The following is a 26,844-nucleotide window of genomic DNA, read 5'->3' as shown; positions in this document are numbered from 1 at the left end:
ACCAAGTTTCCCAGCTCGGTGCCCATCTATCCACAGTGAGCAGGGAGGTCCGAACTGACATCACATCGGCGCAGTAGCTGCCTGTCATCTCTGTGGGTACCTCTCAGGGCATTCCAGATGAGGGCGGCAGCTCCTCCACCCCTCTGCCAGTGACCGTAGCATCCGGTCAGGCTGCAATAAATGGGGAGATGCCAGCTATGGAACAGGCAGCTCACTCCCAGGCGGGACCAACATAGGCTCCACGGGCCAGAGACTGCCAAGGTCATTGAGGCCAGCAGGACAGCAGAGTCAGCAGGCTGTCTCAGATGCCACTCCCAGCGGGTGGGCAGCACCAAGACGTAGCACCCCATAAACATAAACATAAGGCACCTTAGGCACACCACGGGTTTTTCACTGGTGCTTTTGTGTTGGCCCGCAATGAGGTTTTTATGAGTTCGTGTGATTTTTAACACCTTTTTCATTTTGTTTCATTGAGTTTCTTTGGTTGTAATATTAAATTCAGACATATCACCATGGGGCTGCCTCTTTTCTTCCGCAGGTAGATGGTTTCCAATAATGTAATGAGTGCTTTGTGGGACACTCAGCTTTATTAACAAAGACCTTAGTTAATGTTCCTAACCAGGCAGATTTTGCACTTAGGTGTCACGTATTGACCCTACAGCCCAGGCTTGTCCTGGAGGTCCATCTGTGGTGTGCTAGCTGAAGGTTTGTTGGATTAAAGCCTCCTGGGTGTCCCTGCCTCACTGGAGTATGCCCGGGTCAGCGTCTACCCCCTCAGCATTTCCCTGTGCGTGCTCATCCTCAGACTCACTGCTGGATTCATCATGAGCAGCCGCAGCCACTGCATCAATGTCTTCACTGTCCACCGCGTCCCCCCTTTCCAGCGCAAGATTGTGGAGAGCGCAGCATGCAACCACTATCAGCAGCACACAATCTGGGGGGTACTGAGTGGTCCAGGCATCGGAAGCGCATCTTGAGAAGACCAATTGTTCTCTCTACCACAGCCCTTGTGGAGCTTTGGCTCCTATTGTAGCGCTCCTCAGCTTCTGTTCTTGGATGGCGGAGAGGCATCATGAACCACCTTCTGAGGGGATAGCTCTTGTCACCCAGGAGCCATCCATCCAACCGATCTGGAGCACTGAAGAGCCTCAGCACCTGGGAGTGTCTGAGGATGTAGGCGTTATGGGAGCTGCCTGGGTACCTTGCACAGACTTGTAGAATCAGCATCCTGTGATCACACACTATCTGCACGTTCATGGAGTGGAAACCCTTCCTGTTGACGAAGGCACCGGGCTCACCTGCTGGCGCCTTGATGGCCACATGTGTACATTCTATAGCACCCTGGACACGGGGGAAGCCAACAATGACTGCAAAGCCTCTGGCTCGCAGTGTCTGGCTTGCCTGGTCCCAACAGTAGAGGATGAAGGTCAATGCACGCCTGAACAGAGCATCTGTAACTTTTTTGACACAAGTGTGGGCAGCTGATTGGGAGACACAGCAAAGATCACCCACCGAGCCCTGGAAGGAGCCAGAGGCATAGAAGTTGAGGGCAGCTATGACTTTTAGAGCCACTGGCATGGGGTGTCCACCCACACAGTTAGCGGAGAACTTAGGCCTAATCATCCGACAGATATAGTTGACTATCTCCTTTGAGAGACAGAGCTTCCTTCGGCACTGCACCTCAGACATATTGAGGTACCTGCTTCACCGTCTGTATACCCTGGCAGCAGGATAGTGGCACCTTCTGCTGCCCCTTCCGCCTTGGACTACCTCTTGGCCCTGCGCCCCTTGTGCCTGCACCTGTCCTCCCAAAGGTGGCTCCCCTGGAGGCTGAATGTGCACTCCTAGTCTCCTCCCCCTTCTAGCCCTCCCTTCCTCCTCAGAGGGGGTGCCTCCAGTGGAGAGTTCAGCTCCCATTCCCAGACTGAGGGGAGGCTTCCTGAAACATACAGGCCCAGAAAAGATTCCTCACTGCAGAGTGCTGACCTGAAGGTTGTGAGTTGGGACCAAACAGCTGGTATGTGTTTTGAAGTATTGCAGATCACACAGGCAAGTTTCAATAACCTTGAAAAATCAATACTAGACAGTGCACACTCACGACCCCGCTGAGCCCTCTTATCCCACCCACGGATGAGGTTTGTACAAATGCGTCCTACCCACCTGCCCGTTGCACCCATGCGCTGACCTGAAGATTGCATGGGCGCCGAAAAATCATGGTCAATTGGAGCGTCAAGAGCCTTAAGTGGCCCATTAATTAATGGTGGGTGCGTATCAGAAAGCATCGCGCACCCGCCCAATGAAATATCGCAATGGCGCGCGGTGATGTCAGGACGCTTGCCCAAAGTCACTGCACTTCACTTTACGTGTTTGCATGCAGCGCCCACCCCCAAACGCCAATGGGAAAATTCTGCCCGATGATATGATTGATGATTGATATTCAGTAGCAATGCTTTTGATCGACTCTCCAGTAGCTTAGTTTGTTCAAGCAATGACCAAACCCCACCATGCCAGCTGGAAGGGCCTAGCGGTTCAATTTGTTGTCTATCCTGAGTTAACTCAGTCTCACCTTGACCTGAAATAAGAGACACCAGAGTGGGGATAATTACAAATGGGTTAGGGAGAGGAAAAATTGTTCAGGCCTCCTGCTGATGTTTCCTATCCCCCCTGATGCGAGTGAAGTATTTGGGTGCGGCTATCGCTTCAGGATAGGATCTAAGCTTGTGTGTGGTGCCTCTGTCGCCTACTAATGCTTGTTATCAGGGCTCATGCGTTAAAATAACTACTGGGTGGGGTAACGACTGGAAGGTGACATGATGCCATAGAATGTACTCCAACAAGGAGTCAACACATCCAGGAGTAGGGCGGGTGTGGCCGGGGGAGGGGGGGTTGCAAAAAATGGTGTAAAGATGAGGAAAAAATAAGTTTATTTAATTTTTGGTGCCATTCTGCAAATATAACATAGTCACTAATAAATCCAAAAAGGATTTCAGGGAAAACACCTAACCCAAAGAGCATGAGAATGTGGAACTTTTATGACATGGACGAGTTTGAGGCAAATAGCATAGACACCTTTAAGGGGAAGCTAAAGATGTCCATGAGGGAGAAAGGGATCGAAGGATAAGGAGATAGGATTAGGCAAAGAGGGATGGAAGGAGGCTCATGTGGATCATAAACACTGGAATATGTCAGTTGAGCCGAATGGTCTCTCTCTCTCTCTCTCTATGCTTCTAAATTCTATGCAACTCTAGTCACTTAAGTTTTCTCAACTGTTAATAAGATAGGCTCAGTTATTCCCTTGATTTGCCTCTGGCTTCAGTAGTGACTGTGCACCAATAAATATCCACCTGATGACTCAAGGCAGGATGAGCAAGATCATCTTGGCAGTGAATAATATTTTTTCAGGCAAATATTTGAATACCTCTGCTGGTTCTGTCCTATGAACAGGCATGTCGCTTTCTGCGAGCGTTGTGGACTCTCGGGCACAAAGTGACCAAGGTGTATATACAAATATGATCAAAGCTGATTCACACCTGCCAAATATTCCAATGCTTATAGCTGTGTAGATTATACTGAAGGCGGAACTGTATACCTAATGATGTTTCCTCGGGCCATCAACGATTCTTCAGGCAGTTCCATCCTCACATTTACTGCTTGCATTGTGAAAACTGTTAGAACAGTTATTCCTATTTTCTGCTACAAATTAAACCAAGAAATTCAGGGCTGGATTTAGTGGAGCTCACTGGGACGGGCATTGTGGTGGGGGCCAGGAGAATCGGGTGAGAGTAATTGCATTAGGTTTACGACATCAGGAAAACTGCCCCCCTATTGGGTTTTCCTGCAGCCTTGTGGTGGGACGAGAACACAGGCAATTTTTGCCCGATTGAAAAACCCAGTATCGGGGGGAGGGGGCTGTGGGCAGGAAGGTGGAGGCCCCCCATCTCTGGAACAAAATCCAGCCCTCCATTTTTGTTAACTGTTCCTCCACTCTCAGCTATTAACACCAGCATCTCTGGTACAGTTGACATTACCTTGTGTCACTGCTTTAGCTATAAGTCAATTGTGGGTCTTTGGAGTTTACACTAAATGAATTCATTCCAATGCAGACATTATGCAGCTTAATGGAATTTCTCACACTCAGGATTCAGTTCGATAACAAACTTCCTTATACAAATTAATGCAAAGAGCACCTTGTCACATGTTCTCATTGCATACAGTCAAAAGCATTAATAATATGTTAGTTATATACCTTACATAAAAGTAATAAAAGCAAACATCATAGGAGGAACACAAACAGATTGGCCTCTAATTACAATACAAATAATGGCTGCTACATTATTGTTAGCATCATCTGTTACCAGTAAAGCTACTGAAGGTTGTTGGAGAAGTGATGGCATAGTGGTATTGTTACTGGGCTAGTATTTCAGAGACCTAGGGTAATGCTCTGGGGACCCAGGTTCAAGCCCCAGATGTTGAAATTTGAATTCAATAAAAATCTGACCATGAAGCCATTGCCAATTGTTAGGAAAAACCCATCTGGTTCACTAATGCCCTTTACAGAAGGAAATCTGCTATTCTTGCCTGGCCTCCAGACCCACAGCAATGTGGTTGACTCTTAACAAGGGCAATTATGGATGGGTAATAAATGCTGGTCTAGCCAGTGATACCCACAAATAAAAAGGCATCATAATTGCATCATTTTTTTCTCCACTTTTGTTCCTGCAATCTTCTCCAGCCCCACAGCCCTCCAAGATATTTACACTCCTCTAATTCTGGGCTCTTCCAGATTGTAATTGTTCGAGCATTGGTGGCTGTTCCTTCAGTTGCCTGGGACCTAAGCTCTGGAATATCTTCCCTAAATCTCTCCACCTCGCTGCCTCATTTTTCTCTTTAAGACGTCCCTTAAATCCTACCTCTTTGACCAAAATTTTGGTTGTCTAACTTAGTGGCCAGATTAACCAAAGGTAACACTCCCCTTCAGCCAGTGTAAACAGGCCCCTGCTGAGCTGATCCATTAGTGAGTCTTGAAGCTCAGCCAAGCATTCATAATGAAGCCATCTATTTGTGTTGATACAGTTGCCAGATGATCTATTTATGAATGCTTGAAACTTTTATAAAGTTGTAAGAGCAACAGTTTTTTTTTCAAAATAGAATTCTGAATGGGTGATTTTTCATGAGCATTTCAATATTTGCCACTGTTATTATACGGCTCATTAGTTCTGTACATAGTGCATACTGGGTGAGTGGACATGGAGGATGCAGGGAGCTTGGAAGGAGCGTGGAAGATATGAGGGGGGGAAAGGGGGGTGCTATGAAATGCCTACCCACAATAGAACCAGCCAGTTTGAGAATGCAAAGTGTGGAATTGTTAGCTGCACCCTTAACCCGTGCCAACGAAATTTGCTGGCGTCAGCAATGGGGGTTGGAATCCCAGAACCATGTCCCATCCGCCATTTTAAAAGGATTCTGGAGTCAGCCCAACTCTGCGAAAATCTGGGTCAATATCTCCTTACGGGACTCAGTGTCATATGTTGTTTTATAATGCTCCTATGAAATGCCTTGGGATGTTTTATTATATTAAAGACACTATAGAAATATACGTTGTTGTTGTTGTTATTTATCACTGCTGGAGTTCCTCAAAATTCAGTAAGAAAGCCTGAATGAATTCCTTGGGGGCTCAATTTTAACTCTGTACAGGGAGTGGGTTTTGAGTGAGTTAAAAGCTCTCCCTAGTTTCAGAAGCCGGGATCTACGAGTTGTGCAAGGCATTCAAATGCACATTGTGCCATTGCAGCGTCTAGTCTGAATGTCCCAACTAGAAGCCAACTCAATCCAAATACAAATCCAAATGATTTTTGTTCAACCTCAAGGCTTATCAGTTTACCTCAGCCACTAACGCCAGGTAAAGGTAAATAATTACATACCAGCAGAAAATGTGATGACTCGTTGGGAAAAGGAGGGATGAGAGGCGGGGGAGCCTGAGATGTGAAAATGGAATTTGCCCCAGATGGGAACGCTGATGTGCGGTAATCTCCAAATGTTTCTGTAAGGTACGGATCAAACAGAGGTTGATACCCAGAGACTCCCGGTGGGTCACAGCCAAGGGTCTTCCCTCCCAGGGAAGATGAGTATACATCTGCTGTGTACTGCTTAGATGAGTGGCAATGAGACAGCTCAGAATCTGACAGATAAGGCCTTCTTACACCGTAGTAACCAGGTATTACATGGGAACCTATTCAAAAAGAAAAGGAGGTACGTTATTACTCATTACAGCTCAGCCTACTAAATTCACAATTAACAATCGCCAGAAATTCTGCTTGAGGGAATGGCACTTTACAGGGATCATTGCTTCAGGAGTTCACTGGCTATATGAAATCTTTAGCCAAGAGAATCAAAACAGTCAATCCCATCCAATAGGGCTCAAGTGCTCAATTTTATCTTTTTATTTTAGCCATTTTAGGGAATTAAAGATTCTGTTTAGTTTTCATTAGTCAAACTAAAAACATAAAATAACCACCAACCCTAGATGTGGCGTGAGCATACACTCAGCTAACTATTAGTCTTGACCTGTTTTCGGGCACTCACTTGATGCTGTGCAGTTGGTGGTGTCCAAAAGAAGCAGTGTAACAATCAAAAGAAATGGGTCACCACATAAGGCTGCCAACTGTGATTAAATGTATACCTGGAGGTTTCATCACATGACTTTCCCCCATGCCCCAGCCAATACATCCATCCTTGTGAAGCACTGCCTTCCTTGGCCAATTGGAAATCAAAAGGCCTCATTATACCCCCTGCCCCTCCCACCTCCATTTTCAATATTTTTATATCTGGTAAAGTGAAATGTTCAAAGAAAATGACAAAAAAAAAATCTTTTTTAATGTCCCATTGATTTTTTTCCCCGGGGTTGCACACAGCAGTGTCCTGGTGATTGATCTTCAATTCCTGGAGACTCCAGGCCAATCCTGGAGGGTTGGCACCCTATCACCTCACCTCAGCTGAATAATTGGGTTGAGCTGCCAATACTGGTTGCATCTCGGCTGGCAGCTCACCCTAATAAGGAACAACAATTCTAGGCCTGCTGCCTCGCCAACCAAGACCCTGAGGTAAGTCCTGGAAAGGGGGGAGTTTGAGCCTGATCCAGGAATGGAAAAGGATCGATTGTGATGCCTGTGGATTCAGGAGGCCACCCCCTCCACCCGTCCCCACCTGCCCTGGCTCCGCAGGAATGTTCTTTATTTAATTTTTTTCAGCTCTCAAACTTGCCTTTCATTGATGCCAGATGTGGCTGGTGAATGAGCCCAGTGCCTCCTCTCACATTGCGATCTTGTATTGAAAAGGGACTGTTCAATGGGCATTAGACCCTTCCTTAAGACATGGTCATGAAAACATATAAAATTCTTAAAGGGCTAGGCAGGGTAGATTCTGGGAGGTTAGAGCGTTTAGAACCAGGAGTCAAGGTTTCAGGACATAGGTTCGACTGTTTGGGGCTGAGATGAGGGCGGTGAATCTTTGGAATTCGCTACCCCAGAATGCTGTGAATGCTTGGACATTGAATATATCCAAGTATGAGATCGATAGATTTTTTGGGCATGAAGGGCTATGGGCAGTGGTCAGGAATGTGCATTTGGTTTAAAAGTGCAACCATAATCTAACTGAATGGCGGAACAGGGTCAAGGGGCCGAATGGTCTATCCCTGCTCTTGTTTCTTATGTTCTATTCAAGGGACTTAATACCTGTTTAGGCTTTCACTTAAAAATAGACCCCACAAGTTTAGGAGTTGAACCAATTTCTAGGCAAATCAGGCACAGTCCAGCCCACACTTCTAAACTGGTCTGTTTAGCACCCATTTTATTCCCGAATAAACTGGCACAACACATAACAATTTCTACCGGTGCACCGCACAAACAGACTTGTCTCTGGATGGCCTCCTTCTGTGCTGTAAAATTCTATGACCTTTTGTGGCCTGACTTCTCTGCCTAACGCACCGAGGTCAGGTATCATTTGTACCTTAAGGACACTCTGCAGCAGAGACCATTCTCTGCGCATGAGTTTTACTAAAGTAATCTTGTTCCAAGCCTCTGACATTGCTGCTCCTTTAATCTGACTTCTAGAGATAAAGGCCAGACTGATTGATCTAAATAAAAGCAAAATTCTGCGGATGCTGAAAATATGAAATAAAAAAAAACAAAGCACTGGAAAAATTCAGCAGGTCTGTGGAGAGAGAAAAACAGAGTTGCCATTTCAAGTCCAATATGATCCCTCTTCGGAACTGAAGAGAGGTAGAAATGTGATGGGTTTTATGCTGTGAGAAAGGGGAGGAAATGGGAGGAAGGTGGAAAAAAAAGGGAAGGACAGGGAAAGGTGGAGGTTAGGGGAGATTAAATATCAAAGATGTCATGGAACAAATGGGAAAGGGAGGGGTGTGGCGGTAGTAAAGAAACAAAGCATTGGTCCAGAGTAGATGCAAATGGCAGAATAGGGCTCAGATCTGTCTGAAAGCAATAACATGAAAACAAGATACAAGCTGGCACTTGGGGGAAAAGAATTAAAACAGAGTTCATGGTCTCAAAGTTGAGGCCAGAAGGCTGTAAAGTGCCTAATTGGAAGATGAGGTGCTGTACCTCCAGCTTACATTGGGCTTCACTGGAACATTGCAGTAGGCTGAGGGCAGACACGTGTTTTTAAAGCAGGATGGTGAATTGAAATGGCAAGTGACAGGAAGGTTGGGGGTCATACTTGTGGACTGAGCGAAGGTGTTTCACAAAGCAGTCACCCAGTCTGCGTTTGGTCACCCCAATATAGGGGAGGCCACATTGTGAGCTGCAAACATGGTAGGCTAGCTTGAAGGAAATGCAAATAAATAGCTGCTTCACCTGAAAGGAGTATTTGGGGCCTTGGATGGTGAGGAGAAGCGATATAAAGGGACAGGTGTTACAGCTCTTGCAATTGCATGGAAAGGTGCCATAGGAAGGGGGTGCGGTGCTGGGGGTGATAGAAGAGTGGGCCAGGGTGGCATGGAGGGAACACTGTCAGGGGAGGGGAGGGGAAGGGAAGATGTCTTTGATGGTGGCATCATGCTGGATGTGGCAGAAATGGCGGAGTAAGATCCTTTGACTACGAAGGCTGATGTGGCGGAAAATGAGGACAAGGGGAGTCCTATGGGAGGGAGAGGAATGGGTGAGGGCAGAATTGTGGGGAATGGGTCAGAAACGGTTGAGGTCCCTGTCACCCACTTTGGGGTGGGGGGCGGGATGGAACCTTTAGTTCAGGAAAAAGGAAGCGCCATTGCGTAAGGTAAAGTCATCAGAACAGATGGAGGATGGAGAAACTGGGAGAATGGAATGGAGTCCTTACAGGAAGCAGGGTGTGAGGAATTATAGTCAAGGTATCTGTGGAAGTCGGTGGCTTGTAATGAATACTGGTAGACAGTCTATCGCCAGAAATGTGGACAGAGAAGTCAAGGAAGGGAAGGGAAGAGTTGGAAATGGAAAATGTAAAGGTGAGAGAAGGGTGGAAATTGGAAAGAAAATTGATTAACTTTTTCAGTAAATTGATTTCTCTCCCCAGAGGCTCTGCTCCCTTCCTCCATTTGGTAAAATGTATGAGCAGAATCAGCCCAGGGCATTTGTGCAACTATTCTGACAAATGGGTTGCAATTAAAATTGCACTAGTTCAGTTTGAGATTTATAGCTCCATGTATATTTGCATATTGAATCCTGAATTACCGGTATTAAGCATATAAGTACATAGAACTACAGAAAAAGACCTTTCTAAACAATGCTGTAAAGATTTTTTAAAATTGTATTTCAATGCTATTTTAGCAGCTAGTGATATGTGTTTTATTAAAGGAACTGAAGAATTTTTGTTATATTGGTGAAAGGAATAGTTTTCACAAATCATTTCCTGCCTTGATCTCATACAATAATGACAAATCAGCCCCATTGTGAGATAGCAAAGTGGGACAAATGTTCTGTGTAATGTACTTTAAATGGATTGAAAAATTAATTCTTAATTAAAATAACTTAGTATTTTATATGAATCTCTCTCTCCAGTAGAGTTGGCTATAGTATTTGGCCTATATTATCTTAAATTAAAAACGATCCATTCAAGATAATACTATATTGAACCTCAAGGATCAATGAACATGATAATCCGTTGATGCAGGATCCTAGAGGTTTGGCTAGTAATAAACCTATAGCAAAAAATCTTCACCTTTTACCTGAGAGCAATAGCAAAAGCACATTGAGTTGTAACTGAGGGCAGGTACTATTAGAAAGACAAGATTGGTTGAACCAATACTTATCTATTGCATGACCAACTATCCACTTCTGTCATTCAGTGTCAGCTAGACGAAGGTTTTACTTCTGCTCCACACTTTTTGGACTCTTTCACAAGAAGTCCCGCTTTTTGTACATCCTAGCCCAATATCTGGGGGCCAAATCTAATGTAATAATGAATCTTAGCTCAACGCCTTTGAGGCATTACCAGGTTTCATCCATTAAATACAATTCTATTTTAACTACAAATGCAGTGACGCCTAGCAATCAAAAGCATGTTAGCATTCAAATATGATGTGCCTGAATGCAGAACTATTAATCAACTGGCACTGCCTTATGATACTTGCTTAATATGTTTTGTTCAGTTTGTGCAAAGGTTTAGTCACCCTTACGAAGAAAGCAAGCACAGATGTAACACCCATAAGAAATAAAAACAGAAAAATTCAGCAGGTCTGGCAGCATCTGTGGAGAGAGAAACAGAGCTAATGTTCCGAGTTCCTCTAACTCTTCTTCAGAGCTGAAGACGGTCGAAATGTGATGGATTTTATACTGTTTAAGAGGCAATGGAGCAGGTGGAGCAAAACAGGAGGTCAGGGATAGGTGGGAGGTCAGGAGAGATTTGACCAAGATGTCATGGACACAAGTCAAAGGGAGTGTTAATGGTAGTGTTAAAGACTAAAGGAGGTGCTGATAGTGGCATAAAGGTAGAATAGCAGAATGTGTTAACAGCAGAACAAGAGTCAGCGCTGTGTGAAAGTAAAACATAAGAACAAGTGACAGATGAGCTTGTGGTGGGACGGTGATGGGCGGGGTGTTGGGAAAATAAATTGGGTTACAAAAGGGGCCAAGATGGAGAAGAGAGTACATGGTCTGAAGTTGTTGAACTCAATGTTAAATCCAGGAGTGTTAATCAGAAGACGAGGTGCTGTTCCTCCAGTTTGCATTGGGCTGAAACATTGCAGCAGGCCAAGGATGGACATATGGGCATGAGAGCAGGGTGGAGTGTTGAAATGGCAAGCGACAGGGAGGTCTGGGTCATGCTTGTGGACTGAGCAAAGTGGTCAGCCAGTCTGTGTTTAGTCTGCCCAAAGTAGAGGGACCCCCTCCATGCGACCCGCATTGGGAGCAGAGAATACAGTTGACCAAATTGAAGGAGGTGCAAGTGAAGCACTGCATCGCTTATAAGGAGTGTTTGGGGCCTTGGACGGTGAGGAGGGAGCAATTTCATGGGAGGGTGCCATGGGAAGGGGATGAGAGGTGTTGGGGATGATAGAGGAGTGGACCAGGTTGCCTCGGAGGGAATGGTCCCTAAGGAATCCTGATGGGGGGGATAGGGGGGGCGTGGTGAGGAGACCCACAGAGCCATATGTCACTTGTTCTTATGTTTTGCTTTCACACAGCGCTGACCCTTGTTCTGCTGTTAATACATTCTGCTATCTTACCTTTATGCCACTATCAACACCTTTAGTTTTTAACACTACCATTAACACACCCTTTGTCTTGTCTTGTGTCCATCACATCTTTGTCAAATCTCTCCTGACCTCCCACCTATCCCTGACCTTCTATTTTGCTCCAACTGCTCCTCCCCCTCTTAAACATTATAAAATCCATCACATTTCTACTTCTCTTCAGCTCTGAAGAAGCTAGACGGACTCAAAACATTAACTCTGTTTCTCTCTCCACAGATGCTGCCAGACCTGCTGAGTTTTTCCAGCATTTTCTGTTTTTATTTCAGATTTCCAACATCCACAGTATCTTGTTTTTATTTAAGATCCATCAGAGCCTGATAAAATCCCTTGTTTTGTATTTGGTTCTTTGAAAATATTTAACAGAAAATTGCACTTACCAGACATTTGGACGTAAGCTGGAGTTTGAGAGGAGTTAGTTCCAGTCTACAAGAGGAAGAAATGCAAGGAAAAGCTTACTTTTAACATGCAAACATATGTATTAGGAGCAGGAGTAGGCCATTCGGCCTCTCGAGTCTGCTCTGCCATTCAATAAGATCATGGCTGGCCATTTTGTGGCTTCAACTCCACATTCCACCTACTCCCAATACCTTTGACTCCCTTATTAGTCATGAATCTAACTACCTCTGCCTCAAAAATATTCAATTACCTAGCCTCCAGTGCTCTCCGGGGAAGGGAGTTCCAAAGAATCAACACCCTCATGAATACAATCAATAACATCTTCAGTACAATCAATAACTTCATGGAGTACAGGGGCATGCATGATGAATGTTTATAAAACTCTGGTTCAGCCTTAGCTGGAGTATTATGTCCAATTCTGGTCACCACATTTTGGGAAGGAGGTGAAGGCTTTAGTGAGGGCACAGAAAAGATTTACAAGAATGGTCCAGGGATGAGAGACTTGAGTTACATTGATAGATTGGAGAAAATGGGGCTGTTCTTAGAAAAGAGAAGGCTGAGAAGGGATTTGATAGAGCTGTTCAAAATCATGAGGCGTCAGAAGATAGGGAAAAACTTCCTGTTGGTGGAAGGATTAAGAAGCAGAGGACACACATACAAAGTGATTGGCAAAAGAATCAAAGGCAATATGAGTAACAACCTTTTTTTGCTGAAAAGAGAGACATGTTACTGAAGCTTTTTGTCTTGCACTCATCAGGACAAATGCAAGAATGCCAAATTTCAAACAATCACAACAATTTATACTATAGGAAAGAAGTGTGCTGATTGGTTGGCAGTTTGACTCTGATTGGCTGAGGGGTTGCCATGCTGAAAGCAACAGGGAACTATAGGCTCCACAAGCTCTCAGGTAATTCAAAAAAGGTGCAAACATATTCCTTTTGTTTGCAGAGAACAGGTCAGTGTCTATAAATGTATGTCACTTCTAGCAAATGTAAATAAGCCACATTACAAGCTCAACTGATTACCTTACATTGATTGTTAGTGCAGTGATTGGCACACTGAAAACATTTTTTGAGAGGTTTTTATGCGGTGAGTGGTTAAGATCTAGAACACATTACATGAGAGGGTGGTGGAGGCAGATTTAATTGTGGCTTTCAAGAGGGAATTCGATAAGCGCATGAAGGAAAAGAAATTTACAGGGAAAGGGCGGGAGGGTGGGACTAGCTAAATTGTTCTTGCAGAGAGCTGGCATGGGCTCGATGGGCCGAATAGCCTCCTTTGGTGCTGTAACCATTCTATTCTAATAATAGTAGTGTGGATCATCATCTTGGCACAGGTTACTCATGCTTCAATTTACTCCCCCTTAAGACCATTATGCATTTTATTCTCTAAATGAGAAATTCCTAATCTCACTCCTCCACATAACAGGGCAAAATTGGCAAATAGCTCAACTAAGCATATTCTTGGCATGTTAGCAACTCCCTTCCAGACAGAAGAGGAGTATCAACATGAGATGGCCAACAGGAGTGGGCAATAAATGGTGGTCCTGCCAGCAAAGCCCACTCCCTGTGGATGAATTCAAGAAATTCCTTTACCAGCCTCCAGGAAGGCATCTAGCAGATAAAATCCTTAGGTTAAAATAAAAACAAGGAAAATTTAAAAAATGCAACTGAATAGTCCAGAAAACCATCGCATGAGGTTTTGCATGTGCACATCAGTAAGAAACAAGTGCATTTTTATATGGCTATACCAAGAAAATAATGCAGACCTGTTAAAAAGCCAGAAATTCATTCAGGGGATGATGGTCACAATTCTCCCCAACATGTACAATCAAGAACAGCACCAGTCAACATTACAGACCGTTTTTGTGCAACTGCCCATAGAGCTAGTACCACCCCACCCCCTGTCCCAGAATAATCTTTATGCAAATATATGATCAGCGTAATTTGCATGCAGCAGCAGTTATTGTGTTTGGATGCTGTAGGTAGGGCTCTCGGAGCTGCATCAGTCATGATGGGTTGGTAACACATTAGCTCATCATGGAAAGGCACCCAGTACTGGTGCTGGGTGTCTGAACCTCTCATTTATCTGTAATGTCATATGAGCAAGGACGTTTTGAGTACAGGAGTAAAGAGGTCTTGCTGCTGTTGTATAGGGCCTTGGTGAGACTGCACCTGGAGTATTGTGTGCAGTTGTGGCATCCTTATCTAAGGAAGGATATACTCGCCATGGATGGAGTGCAATGATGGTTCACCAGGCTGATTCCTGGGATGATGAGATTGTCCTATGAGGAGAGTTTGAAGAGGCTGGGCCTGTATTGTCTAGAGTTTAGAAGAATGAGGGGTGACCTCATTGAGGCACACAAGTTCTCACAGGGCTTGACAGGATAGCTGTAGGAAGAATGTTTCCCCTAGCTGCGGGGACCTAGAACCAGGGGACGCAGTCTCAGAATAACGGGGCAGGTCATTTAGGACTGAAACAAGGAGGAATTTCTTCATTCAGAGGGTGGTGAATCTTTGGAATTCTTCACCCCAGGGGAGTGGAGGCTCAGTCATTGAGTATGTTCAAGATGGAGATCAATCGATTTCTGGACGTTAAAGCTATCAAGGGATAAGGGGATAGCGCAGGAAAATGATGTTGAGGTAGGAGATCAGCCTCATGCGAGTTGAATGTTAGAGCAGGCTCGAGGGGCCAAATAGCCTACTCCTGCTCCTATTTCCTAGTTTCCTATGTTCCAATTTTATTTTTTGTGAAGTTTAAATAAGAACATAACAACTAGGTGCAAGATTAAGCTATATGGCCATATGTTAATTAGGAAGGACATGATATAATTTATGAATATGGTACCAAAAATACATTGTAATTACTTTGATCATCACTGAAATCAGTACTCTATTGAATTTAAATAAGTAAGTACACAGTGCTTCTTTCTATGCTGACAGTTTTCCTTAATGACATTGCCAGATAAGTGTAGATAACATCCTATTCTGGGTATAACCATGCAGTGGCCATGTCTGGATACAAACAGACCTCTCTTGCATGTAGCATTCTGATGAGGTGGGACATGCCGGGAATGGGGTGATACGGTGTGAAAACCCGCCATTGCAGCCAGCAGGTAAAACATCCTTTTTCCCACCTGCTACCGCACTTTGGGACATTTCCGAGATAAGATCATCATTTATTTCATCCACACAATATTGCTGCCTAAAAGTATGCACCCAGCACCCACCAATGCAGAGTCCCTGCCTGGACACATGCAGCACTCAAGGGCATCCTAGGGCTGATGCAGCAGCTCACTGTCCCAATGAAAGCAATGGGTGAAATTGCTCTTTGGCAATAGCACAAAGCAGGCGACAGTGAATGGGAAGCATTTGTTCCACCTGAGCTGCAAAGGAGAGTCATATTGGACTCCAAACATTAACTTTGGGCAGAACTATCCCAGATTTGCACAAAGTGCTGTAGCAGGTGGGAAAAAGGGTGTTTTACCCGCCGGCTGCAATGGTGGGTTTTTGCACCATATCGTCCCATTCCCGGCGCGTCCCGCCTCATTAATAATGCATTCCCGGGAAACACACCGGGTCACTGGTAGGGTGGCCTCTGATTCATACACCCTGCCCTCAGCTCAGGCCTTCAGTGATCTGGGTGCAATATATAAAGGGTGTCCCTGGACAGAGTCAGCTCTCTCTAAGGGATCACGAGTTGCTGCAAAGTCATGGCTGCCAAGGGGGGGGAAAGATTACGCCCCCAAATTTAGCAATGCCTCCCTTGGGCACCTATTGGATGCACTGGAGGATCGCCATGAAGTCCTCTAATCTGGGCAAAGACTCACAAGCAAGGTCACCAATCCAGCAGGGGAGGCACTGGCAGTGGTGGTCAGTGCCAACACCCTGCAAAAGAGGACAGTCACCCAGTGCCCAAGAGGATGAATGATCTCCTCCATTCCGTCAGGAAAGTAACTCTTCTCATCACTCTCAACTCATACACTCACAAACCCATCACACATCCACAGAGCCCTCACTCACTGCCAGTTCAAGCAACATCATCATTCTCCCTCTCACAGACACCTTTATCTGCCCTGCAGATCATTTCCTCATCCTGTCCAAGGCATCACTCACCACTCACACATACTAGAAATCCTTCTCATCTGGCCTGGCAGGCGTCTTGCTTACACTCTCTCCACCTGTCTTCATGCAGGACAACCTGGCACACAAGAAAGGGGAGAGGTCACAGGCTGGTGGAGGAATGCCCAACATCAAGGTCCTCACAGACTTTGAAAATGGAGCCATCCAGCTGGCTGGCAACAATCTGGACCATTCCTGTGCTGGCGGTGAGGTCAGTGGTGTTCAACTAAGTGAGGACCCAGCAGCTCAACATCCATCAGACAACCATGATGTGAGTCAGTTCCCCTGTTCTGCAGTCCCCTGCCATGCACTAATTATCTCTCTTTGCTTTTGAAGGCACATATGGGAAGCAATTGAGAGAGTCCAGATCCTCAACTCAAGCCCTGAAGACATCTCGGAAGAAAAATCCAATGACACCCTCACTGAAGACCTGTCACAGCGCTCACCCACATCCAGCGCAGAGACACACATGTCGGTGGGACATACGTTTAGAGTAGCATAGGGACCACAATCTGGGATGTCTGGAGTGCTTCCTAGATTGCAAGGCAGGATGGAGGAGTCCATCCGCCTTCAGTTTGAGGTGATAGTGCTGGCATGCCAATGCACCAAGGTCAACGCTGGCATGATGGCAACTGCCATTGAGGCCTTGGTCCAGGACATCGCTCCTGCACTGCTGCATGGGCTGAACTCCATCACTGATGCCATAGTTGGCCTCCAACAGTGTCAACTTGAGAGGGGTGCAGGGCAGCTTGATCTCACTCCAGCTTCCCATTCTCCTCAAGGAGTTAGCCTGGGGCCCCCAGGGCACCCATAGGGAGGAGGATCAGCCGGTGCACACCTCGGGCCATCCACCAAGGTGACTCCAGGAGTGTCCGGCCCATCCAAAGCGGCACAGCAGGATCCCGAAAGCAGGCCGGGGCCCTCCAGGTCTTGGCCCTCCAGAGGACACCAACCAAGGTCATCACAGACAGGGCATAGCGGTCAGCAGGCTGCCTCCACCTCCGCTCTGATTGTCCGGGGAGCACCAAGACATAGCAGCAGGGGTAGGAATGTTAAGACGATGTAGTTACACAGGCTGGGCACCGGTGTTAATGACTTGTATATAATGCTCACTAGTGTCAATAAACTCGCAAACTGGTTTCATGACAGTGTAAAACCGCTTTTTGGATTTCTTGCCATATTGCTCCTCACCACACCCCCACCCCTCTTTCTCCCTTATGCTTCCCACAAAAACATAAGAAATAGGAGCAGGAGTAGGCCATTCAGCCCTTTGCACCTAGTCCACTGTCCAATGAGATGTTTTTTGTTGCACCTCCTGACCTTGGAGTCGATGAAAATCGATTTCACCCTAAATGTCTTTATGTACAAACAGCATCCTAGTCTCAAACCATGTGCCATCCTGGTCTCAGTCCACATAACACCCTGACTTAGTGTAGATCCCAACCATAGTGCAGATAGCATTCCCTTCTCAGTGCATTGTGTCAATGTATTCGGCACTCCTGTCTCAGTACATTTACCCTCCTGATCACAATAGATTTGCTGTTCTGATCACACTGTATGCAAAACTCCTATCTTTGTTCATGTCCCATTCTAGTCTCAATGAATGCGGTCTCATGATCTCTGTGTATGCATCACCCATGCATGCCTCAGTGTTTCCTGTCTCTCTGCCTCAGTGAATGCAATGCCCTGTTTCAGTGCATGCAGAGTCATTAGCCTGTGTATTAACAGGGGCAGGTTACATGCATGGGGAGGTGGGGACATAGAGTTTTGGTTGGAAAACCCAGGAATCTGGGTTGGTTTTCCTGCGTACTGTGGAGTTTCTACGATATGTGCCTTTTAATCCCGACAGGTTCCCTGCCTGGAAGTCAGCCTGATAGGTAATCAGGCGGAGAGCTCTCTGGAGTAAGCTGCAGAACCAGATAGATCTGATCATTGAACATTGAAGATGGGTGGGATTAGATCCATTCCAGGAGGTACCGATCCTCTGCCCCAGGGCCTTTGTATATGGAGTCTGGTGGAGGGGAGCTTGTGGGGGACTTGGGGGGAAGTATTCCTGTTCCTCCAACAACCCATAATAGCAGTGCTGTAAAGACACTTACCTTCCCCTGAAGCTCTTTTCGCCTCCCTTTAGCTGCTGGATTTCCCAAAGCCTGAGAAAGCAGATTCAATCAGAGGTTTCCAGGCTCATTAATATATTTAACTTGAGTATTGCCAAAAAAAGAGACTTGTCAAAGCTTTTTGTCTTGCACTCATCAGGACACTTCGCAAGAATACCAATACAAGGGGAAAACAACAATTTATACTGCATGAGAAGAGAGCGTTGTTTGTCGCTATTTGCAACCAGCAAGGTACAGACCATAAACAAGCAGCCCATGATTGTAAAACTTGAAACACAGTATCCAATATTAGATGCAATTCCACGGTTGGACAACATGTGCTAAATAATACTAAGCGTGCTAAGAATTACGTTGACAACCAATTTAACTCTTTGATGAGTTTATTAACAAAAAGTTACACAGGGAGTTAAATGCTGGATTTTAGTTTCAGGACCTAAGATTGAATCCAGCCCAAACTGAGAATCTCCTTTCTCTGCTGGGAGCAGTGGTCATATGCAAAATTATTTTGGTCAATTATAATCTAGTTCCAAGTAGGCACAGTCAGACACCACAAAAAATCCCTAATTCAGTAGCAAGATGGTAGATTGATGGATAGGGCTAATTATTTTTGGTTCTGTATAATTAACAAAGATAGATTGCATTTATATAGTGCCTTTAGTGTAGCAAAACATCCCAAAGCTCTTCACATGAGCATTATCAGACAAAATTGGACACCGAGCCACATACGCAGATATTAAGACCAGTGAATAAGAGTTTGGTAGGTTTTAAGAAGAGATTTAAAGGAAGAGAGGGTTAGGGAGGGAATTCCATGCAATGAAGGCACAGCTGTCAATGCTGAAGTTATGAAAGTCACAAACATGCAAGGAGCTAGAACCAGAGGAGCATAGAGATCTCAAAGGTTTATAGAGCTGGAAAATGTTACAAAGATAGGAAAGTATGAGTCAGTAGAGAATGTATTGGTTAGATTAAGCATGTCTGATAAGACACAATGACAATCATTGTCTCTTGGAGCCAATTCGCTCTCTAATATGCTATATAAATGTAAGGTGTCGCTGCGATATCAGTAAATTCTTGTTTCCTTTGGTGTTTCTCCTACAGACATTGTCCTGTTAATGAGTGGAATTAAATATTCTGAAAATTATCTAAAGAGTGCTTCACTTCACTTTTTGCAGAATGCTAATGGAAAGTGACGGATTTAAATATAGCAAACGTATCATCCTTATACCAGAAATACACAAGGGGTGGGATGTTAGGTGCCATTCCATCGAAAACACGTTTCTTAGGGAGCCCAACAAAGGTGTTTGAAAGAGCTGGGCCGAGAGGGGATCCCATTGGGACAACCATCAACATGATGTTGTTAAAGCTGAGTTCAACTACGCAACTTGCTGAGTTCATAAACTCAGTGAATACAGGGATTCATGCAATGGCGGCTATGATATAGTACTGCAGTGCAAACGTCTTAGCTTCCTTAAGTGGAACATTGGTGAATAGGCTAGCAATGCCAAATGAGCAATTGGATACAGCATTGCTATTGATATGCAAGTCCTGTATGCTCTTCACAAATGTGAAGGAGTCCATCACCATGTATCTGGAAAACTTGTTCAAAACTGGCTGTAAAAATTCACCCAACCATTTAGCCAATTCATGCTATGCTGAACTGGTCATAGATAAGATAAGACGTAAAGGGACATCACTTTTGTGATCTTGGGCAGCCCATATATACGCAGATGCAGCAAGCCGTGATAATGAACCCTGTCATATATATCACGTGGTAGCTCATCGCTTTTACCCAAGTCCAGCAAGCATTTATTTTTAGCTTACTTTGGAGCAAGGCTGTCCAGTCACGTTGAAGGGCAGGTCCAATGAATACAATTTTGGACCCATCATTAAGAATGCCGTGCATCTTGTCAATGTAGTCACGCTTGTTAAGGATGACTATTCCCCTCCCTTTGTCAGGTTTACTTATGTGTATGCTCAGGTTGGTCTTAAGGCCTCGCAACGCTGTATGACATTCATACTGCATATGAAAATCAGACAGGTCATTCGGAATTCCCCACTAGGTCAGCTAGGCGTGCTTTCAAGGATCCAGCATCTTCAGTGGACCCTAGCTTGTGATGGAGTGATGGTTTATGGTTGAGTTCAGTTTTAATGGCACCATGTATGCCCAAATACATGGTGTTGCCATGAAATCCCCTCTATGCCCAGCTCTCGCAAACTTCTTTGTTGGGTTCCACAAGAAATGTGTTTTTGATAGAATGACACCTAACCTCCTACCCCTTGCGTATTTCCGACATGTGGAAATTACATTTGCTACATTTAATTCCGTAGCGACATGAATTTCCTTGCATGTCTTAATGGGCTCCATCCTGTGCTCAAATTCACCTTTGAAATGGAGCAGTCAAATGAACTCACTTTCCTTGACGTACTAGTTGAGAAATCTGCCAGGGGATTCTCTACCGCGGTCTACTGCAAGCCTACCTTCGCTGGTCAATATCTGCATTGGGATTCTTACAGTTCCACATGCTATAAGATTGGCCTTATTGACAACCTCGTAAATAGGGCCTGAGCCATTTGTTCACCATGTAAGCTTGATGCTAAAATAGGGTGCATCAAAGGCATCCTGCAGGATAATGGCTCCCCTGATCAGATCACTTCATGCTGTATCTCACACAAACTCATGAACTGGCCTAAGGCCGTCACTTTCAGACCTGAAAAGTGCCCAATCTACCTCAGATTATCCTGGAAGGGACTGTATCTCAAAAACTTGTGCAACAGGTGAAGCTGGCTATTTCACGCTGCTACTATGCAGCAGCAACACAGGTGGTATTCGCCACTAACAAGATGCTGCCGTCCAGCCAAAAAGACGTTCTGCCTATCAATCAAATGAGTAATGTGTGGTGTACGAATTTCAGTGCCTGTGTGATGCTAGGTATGTTGGCCGTACGTCCCAAAGGCTGGCAGATCATGTCAAATAGCATGTCCCTTCCGCTGTTAGCAACGGGCAAGATACAGACCATACCCAACCAGTCTGTGCTTGCAAAACTCAAAACACAGTGTCCAACATTAGACGTGATTCCGTGATTGGACAACATTTGCTAACTAATCCTCGGTGAGTTAAAACTTACGCTGACAACCAATTAAGATTGCCAGTCGGGCTCACAATGTGGTACATTTGCTTGTACTGGAAGCTACTTCTTTGCAGACAGAGAGAACACATACACACATTGTGTCTGTTTCAGCGAAACAAAATAAATGACACCGATTTGCCAGTTCATTGCTCAAGGAAAGGCCTTGACCAATCAGAATCAGTTTAAATTTCAACAATGCTTGGCAGTTAACTGTCAGTCACCATTAACTGGCGTGTTCTCCATGGAAACACCTCTGCCAATCAGAGTGCACTTGCCAACCAATTTGCACTCATTTCTCAAACAGTATAAAGTAGTTGCTTCCTCTGACGTTGGTATTATTGTGATTGTCCTGATGAGTGCGAGGTGAAAAGCTTCGACAAAATGTCTTTTTCAGCTACACTCAATAACATGCTAGTAAATCAACAGCTGACAAATTGATAAAAATTTGTCGGCCTCGCTCTACCCCTCACAGGTCCCTTAGGATATCCTCATAAACTTCTAAGGTTCAGAGGTCCTAGTTTAAAATCCATTGTCCTGAAATTTCAAGTTTCTGGCTCCAGCATGATGGGTATCGTCATGGGTAGCACAGACAAATTTGGAGAGCCATTGTGGTTCTCCAAATTTGTCCTTCTCACCTGCAAATGATGCCAGCCGGTGTCAGGGCCAGAAACTCTTGCCCATTAAGTTATTGTTAGCACTAATGGGCAGGATTTTCCAGTCTTGCCAGTCAATGGACTTCTGGCTGCTCTCCAAATTTTCCAGCCCCACCCACGGTGATTCACGCCATAGGCAGGATCGGAAAATTCCGCCCAATGAATTAACTAGTTTTTATTATCAGGGGACATAAAGCGGTTGTATACGATGATGGCAAGATGCAAGAATGCAACAAAATACTTGTATAAATTTTTTTAAACCTCCATTAAGGTTGCTTATTGAAGCTTTCTTTATCACCCTGGTGTCTGACTCATGTGGACGCATTTTGTCACGTTTTAAATTCTTGAAGTCAAACTTCAGAGAAATTTGTTTCAGTAGTCTTTTTATTCTACCTATATGGAGTGAATATTCTCCTCAACTGCTTGGTTTCAGGCAATTTAGATGCAACTTGATGAGAACAAAGGTCTGGAGACTCCCAAGTGTGTCTAAGGATACTGGCTGATGTTAAGGCTGCACACCCTACCAGCTCAGGGCAAAGATGAGTTTCTCGCTGTCATGCCAATGTAGACTACCCAATAGTGCATTGACTTGCAGGTTTGCTTGGAGCTGAGAGGGAGGCATTCCTCTGCTGGTGGCAAGATCCTCTGGATCCAGTCAATGAGCCAAGCTGATTGATTATTCATCACCAGCTCCCTGATGGACTATACGGCCAGTGAGATGTAATATTAAATTATCTATCCGCCCATAGAGGATTGACTCTGTTCCAGTTTTCCATCACATCCATGTCATCTTAGAATCTCCTCAGGTTCAAAGGGACCCTGCTTTCCTCCACTTTCCAAGTGGAGCAACCACTGCTTAGATCATAATAGCAACTCTATTGGCCATAAAGGGCTTGAGGACATTCCGAGGCCATGAAAGGCACTATATAAATACAAATCTATTTTGTCTTTCTCATTAGACAATACGACTGGGTTTATACCTGTACAAAATGGATGGAATGAGCAGGATAGTGAGCAGCATGTCTCCGCATGACACTGCCACTATAACATAGATATGACCCACGGACTGGTGGCTGCAGCAATTGGAAAAGTAAGTTTGTTCATTGAAGAAGCCTCCAGATATTAACAGAACCAGGCAGTTGTCCCATTCACACTTGGAAAAAGTCCTCTGGCAAAACACAATTTCCTTGAGGCAGGATTTTGACCATCTTGCCTGTAAAGCCATTTGGAAGTTTGCATATCAGTCCCAGTATCTAGATCTGGTGAACTGGCCTTCGGGAGGGCAACCAAATTTCTCAGAGATATTTGAATGTCATTTGCGAGTGACTAGACTTCCTGGTATTGGGGCTGCATGCTTCATGACTTCACTGCAACATATATGAAAATAAATTCATTACAAGTTGGAGCTGAATAGAAAGCTGATTTACAAAGATAAAACTCCCAACTGCACACAACATATCCTAATATTTCAACATGTTTGCAAGGATCTTCCAATTCGAATTGGACTAAATCTGAGGCTGTTGTCGACTTCATAATTTTGTTCCTCCTGTAGCTTAGCAGCTTAGCTTATACAATGAGACAAAGATTTCTGTGTTCTCCATTCCAATGATGTTATTAATCTATCTGTTGGTTATTGTAGTTTAAAGATTAATTCTTAGAAACAAGAATGGCAAGGCAACTAGCTTCTTATATAATGAATAATATCACTTCAATATGCATTTTTCCCAAAGGATTAGTTATTGGAACATGGCTGTAAAGTCACACTTTTGCCTTTTATTCAAGCTCATAGAATATTTTATTTGGCCTTCCAGCAATAAATTAATTGTTGACATGAATTGAAATAGATTAACAGAAAATAGAAGCAAATGTGAAAAATGGTAGGATATATTTCAAAGATTTTACTCCCCAATTCATCCCTTCACGAAAGAGGCAAAGCATTTAGCACCTAACAAATGGTCAAGTGGACATCAAGCAGGTGGGAAAGCTATTCATAAGCTTTTTTGTAAATTCTTCCAGTTTTTAAAGGCAAGTCTACCCACACCTCCTCCCCTCTCCCCCCACCACCACCGTATTACATGCAAACAAATGGAATTGTTTCACCACAACTCTGTGATTATAAAGAAAGGCACAGGGGCTGTGATGGAAAATTACAGTCACTGTTCCTGTCTTAGCCCAGTTCCTATTTGAATAAAAAAAATAAAACGTACTTTACTCACATTGTATTTGAAGGACACATTTGTCTGTCGGGACCTTTTCTCTGCTAGTAGGTCTTTGACTGTATGCTTGACACGGACTCCTTGATAAACACGTTTAGAATGTTCCGAGTGAACTGTTAAAATAATCATAAAGTGTAAGAGGAAAAGTTGCTCATGGATTAGCACAGCAGCAACTCAAAAGCCCAGTCTCCCCATGCACCCTATAGTGAATGGCAATAGCAGTGAATGGCATTTAAACATTAACAAAAAACATAAGCAAATGTATTGCAATATACAAATGTAGGAGCAACTAATTTGTTGAATGGACAATTAATGGTGGTGATCAGCACAGCTCAGTATGAACTTGTTCTGACCCATCTGCGCTTTCCAGGGAAGGGCCACAGCGTAGCAATCAGGTATGGGAACACTGGACAATTCTTCGCCTTCCTTACCAAGGACACCGAGACCAAGTATAGTGTTCCAAGTGCTGCATAGGCCACGATAAGGTCAATCAGCATAGAAATGGAAATGTACATGTTAGTGGGTAATTGCTATCTACCATTACACAGGTAAATGTGTGGAGATGGAAGTAGATTTTCACCAATTCAATAAAAAAACAAGTTTCGATTTCTGACAAATCCCAAACCTTGCTGTGTGATTCTGGCGGTAAGTCTGAATGATTCTGAACAGAAATGATGTGAGCTTACCAAGTCACACTCCTGTTCAGGTTGACCTAGAGCACAGGCTGCCAAACCTGCTTTACAGAATCTTCAGAGAACCCACTGGAGAGCCGCAGGCATTATGAAAAGTTAATTTCAAAGTTGAGATAGGATTATCCCCTGCCCATTTCCTAAACATTTAAACTTTAACTGCTGGATCAGGAGCACTAGGCTCCACTACAAATAGGGTACTGCTTGACTGTAACCCAGAATATTCAAAAGCTGCTTTTATATGCTTTGAATGAGGCCCTGGACAGTAAAAAATAGATTAAATGAGTTATAGTTTAGGGATTGTCAATTTCTTTTCATGCCTCTGGTTTAGAATTGTTAATAAAAATAATTTATTTCTTTAAAATTTATTATAAATGAACAACGATATGGGCCATCAGTAATTTATATAATATAAATCTAACCTTCCCTAGCTGATGTTTTTTTCTGTTCATTCATGGGATGTGATGTTACCGGCTAGGCCCACATCTATTGCCCATCACTAATTGCCTATGGGAAGGCGGTGGTGAGCTGCCTTCTTGAGCCGCGGCAGTCCATGTGTGTAGGGACACCCACAGTGCTGTTAGGGAGGGAGTTTGATGATTTTGACCCAGCGACAATGAAGGAACGGCAATGTAGTTCCAAGTCAGGATGGTGAGTGACTTGGACAGGAACTTGCATGTGGTGATGTTCCCATGGGTGGTAAAGGTCGCTGTCAAAGGAGCCTTGGTGAGTTGTTGCAGTGCATCTCACAGATGATACACACTGTTGCCACTATGCATTGGTGGTGGAGAGAGTGAATGGTGAAGGTGGTAGATGGGGTGTCATTCAAGCAGGATGCATTGTCCTGGATGTTGCCAAGCTTCTCAATTGTTATTGGAGCTACACTCATCCAGGCAAATGGAGTGTATTCCATCACATTGACTCACCCCCTGATTTGTGCCTTGCAGGTGGTGGACAGGCTTTGGGGAGTCAGGAGGTGAGTACCCCCTTCAGAATTCCCAGCCTCTGATCTGCCCTTGTACCCACAGAAATTACAAGGCTGATCCAATTCTTTTTCTGGTCATTGGTAATGCCCATTATGTTGATAGTGGGGAATTCAGTGATTGTAATGCCATTGAATGTCAAGGGACGATGGTTAGATTCTTGGATTGTTGGAGATGGTCATTGCTTGGCACTTGTGTGGCATGAATGTTACTTGCCACTTGTCAGCCCAAGCCTGGATATTGTCCTTTGGACATGGACTGTTCCAGTATCTGAGGAGTCGTGAATAGCTGAACATTGTGCAATCATCAGCAAACATCCCCACTTCTGACCTTATGATGGAAGGGAGGTTATTGAGGAAGCAGCTGAAGATGGTTGGGCCAAGGACACTACCCTGAGGAACTCCTGCAGCGATGTCCTAGGACTGATATGACTGACATCTAACTACCACAAACATCTTCCTAGGTATGACTCCAACCAGCAGAGAATTTCCCCCCTGCTTTCCATTGACACCAGTTTTGCTGGGGCTCCTTGATGTCACACTCAGTCAAATACTGTCTTGGCATCAAAGGCAGTCACTCTCACCTCACCTCTGGATGTCAGCTCTTTTGTCCACATTTAGACCAAGGCTGTAATGAGGCCAGGAGCTGAGTGGCCTTGGCGGTACCCAAACTGGGAGTCAGTGAGCTGGTTATTGCTAGCACTTGTCAACGATAATTTTCATCATTTTATTGATGATCGAGAGTAGACTGATGGGGCGTTAATTGGTCGGGTTGGATTTGTCCTGATGGGCAATTTTC

The 26,844-nt window shown here is 44.5% G+C and overlaps 1 protein-coding gene across 2 annotated transcripts in view; it reads right to left on the bottom strand.

Annotated features, from left to right (window-relative positions):
• c25h11orf53 (chromosome 25 C11orf53 homolog) overlaps window positions 1–26,844 on the bottom strand; it is a 58,661-nt gene that overhangs the window by 5,575 nt on the left and 26,242 nt on the right. The window contains exons 2-4 of one of the 2 annotated variants that reach the window (XM_041174626.1): window positions 24,375–24,487; window positions 12,121–12,166; window positions 5,922–6,229 (exon numbers count right to left, since the gene is read on the bottom strand). In XM_041174626.1, the coding sequence (XP_041030560.1) occupies window positions 5,922–6,229; window positions 12,121–12,166; window positions 24,375–24,487 (467 nt within the window). Of the gene's footprint in view, window positions 1–5,921; window positions 6,230–12,120; window positions 12,167–24,374; window positions 24,516–26,844 lie in introns of those variants that run through there. The other variant, XM_041174625.1, reaches the window with a different exon arrangement.

Source organism: Carcharodon carcharias, chromosome 25 (genome assembly GCF_017639515.1).
Source record: "Carcharodon carcharias isolate sCarCar2 chromosome 25, sCarCar2.pri, whole genome shotgun sequence".
Classification (NCBI taxonomy): Eukaryota; Metazoa; Chordata; class Chondrichthyes; order Lamniformes; family Lamnidae; genus Carcharodon; species Carcharodon carcharias.
This window is presented reverse-complemented; position numbering and strand designations above follow the sequence as displayed.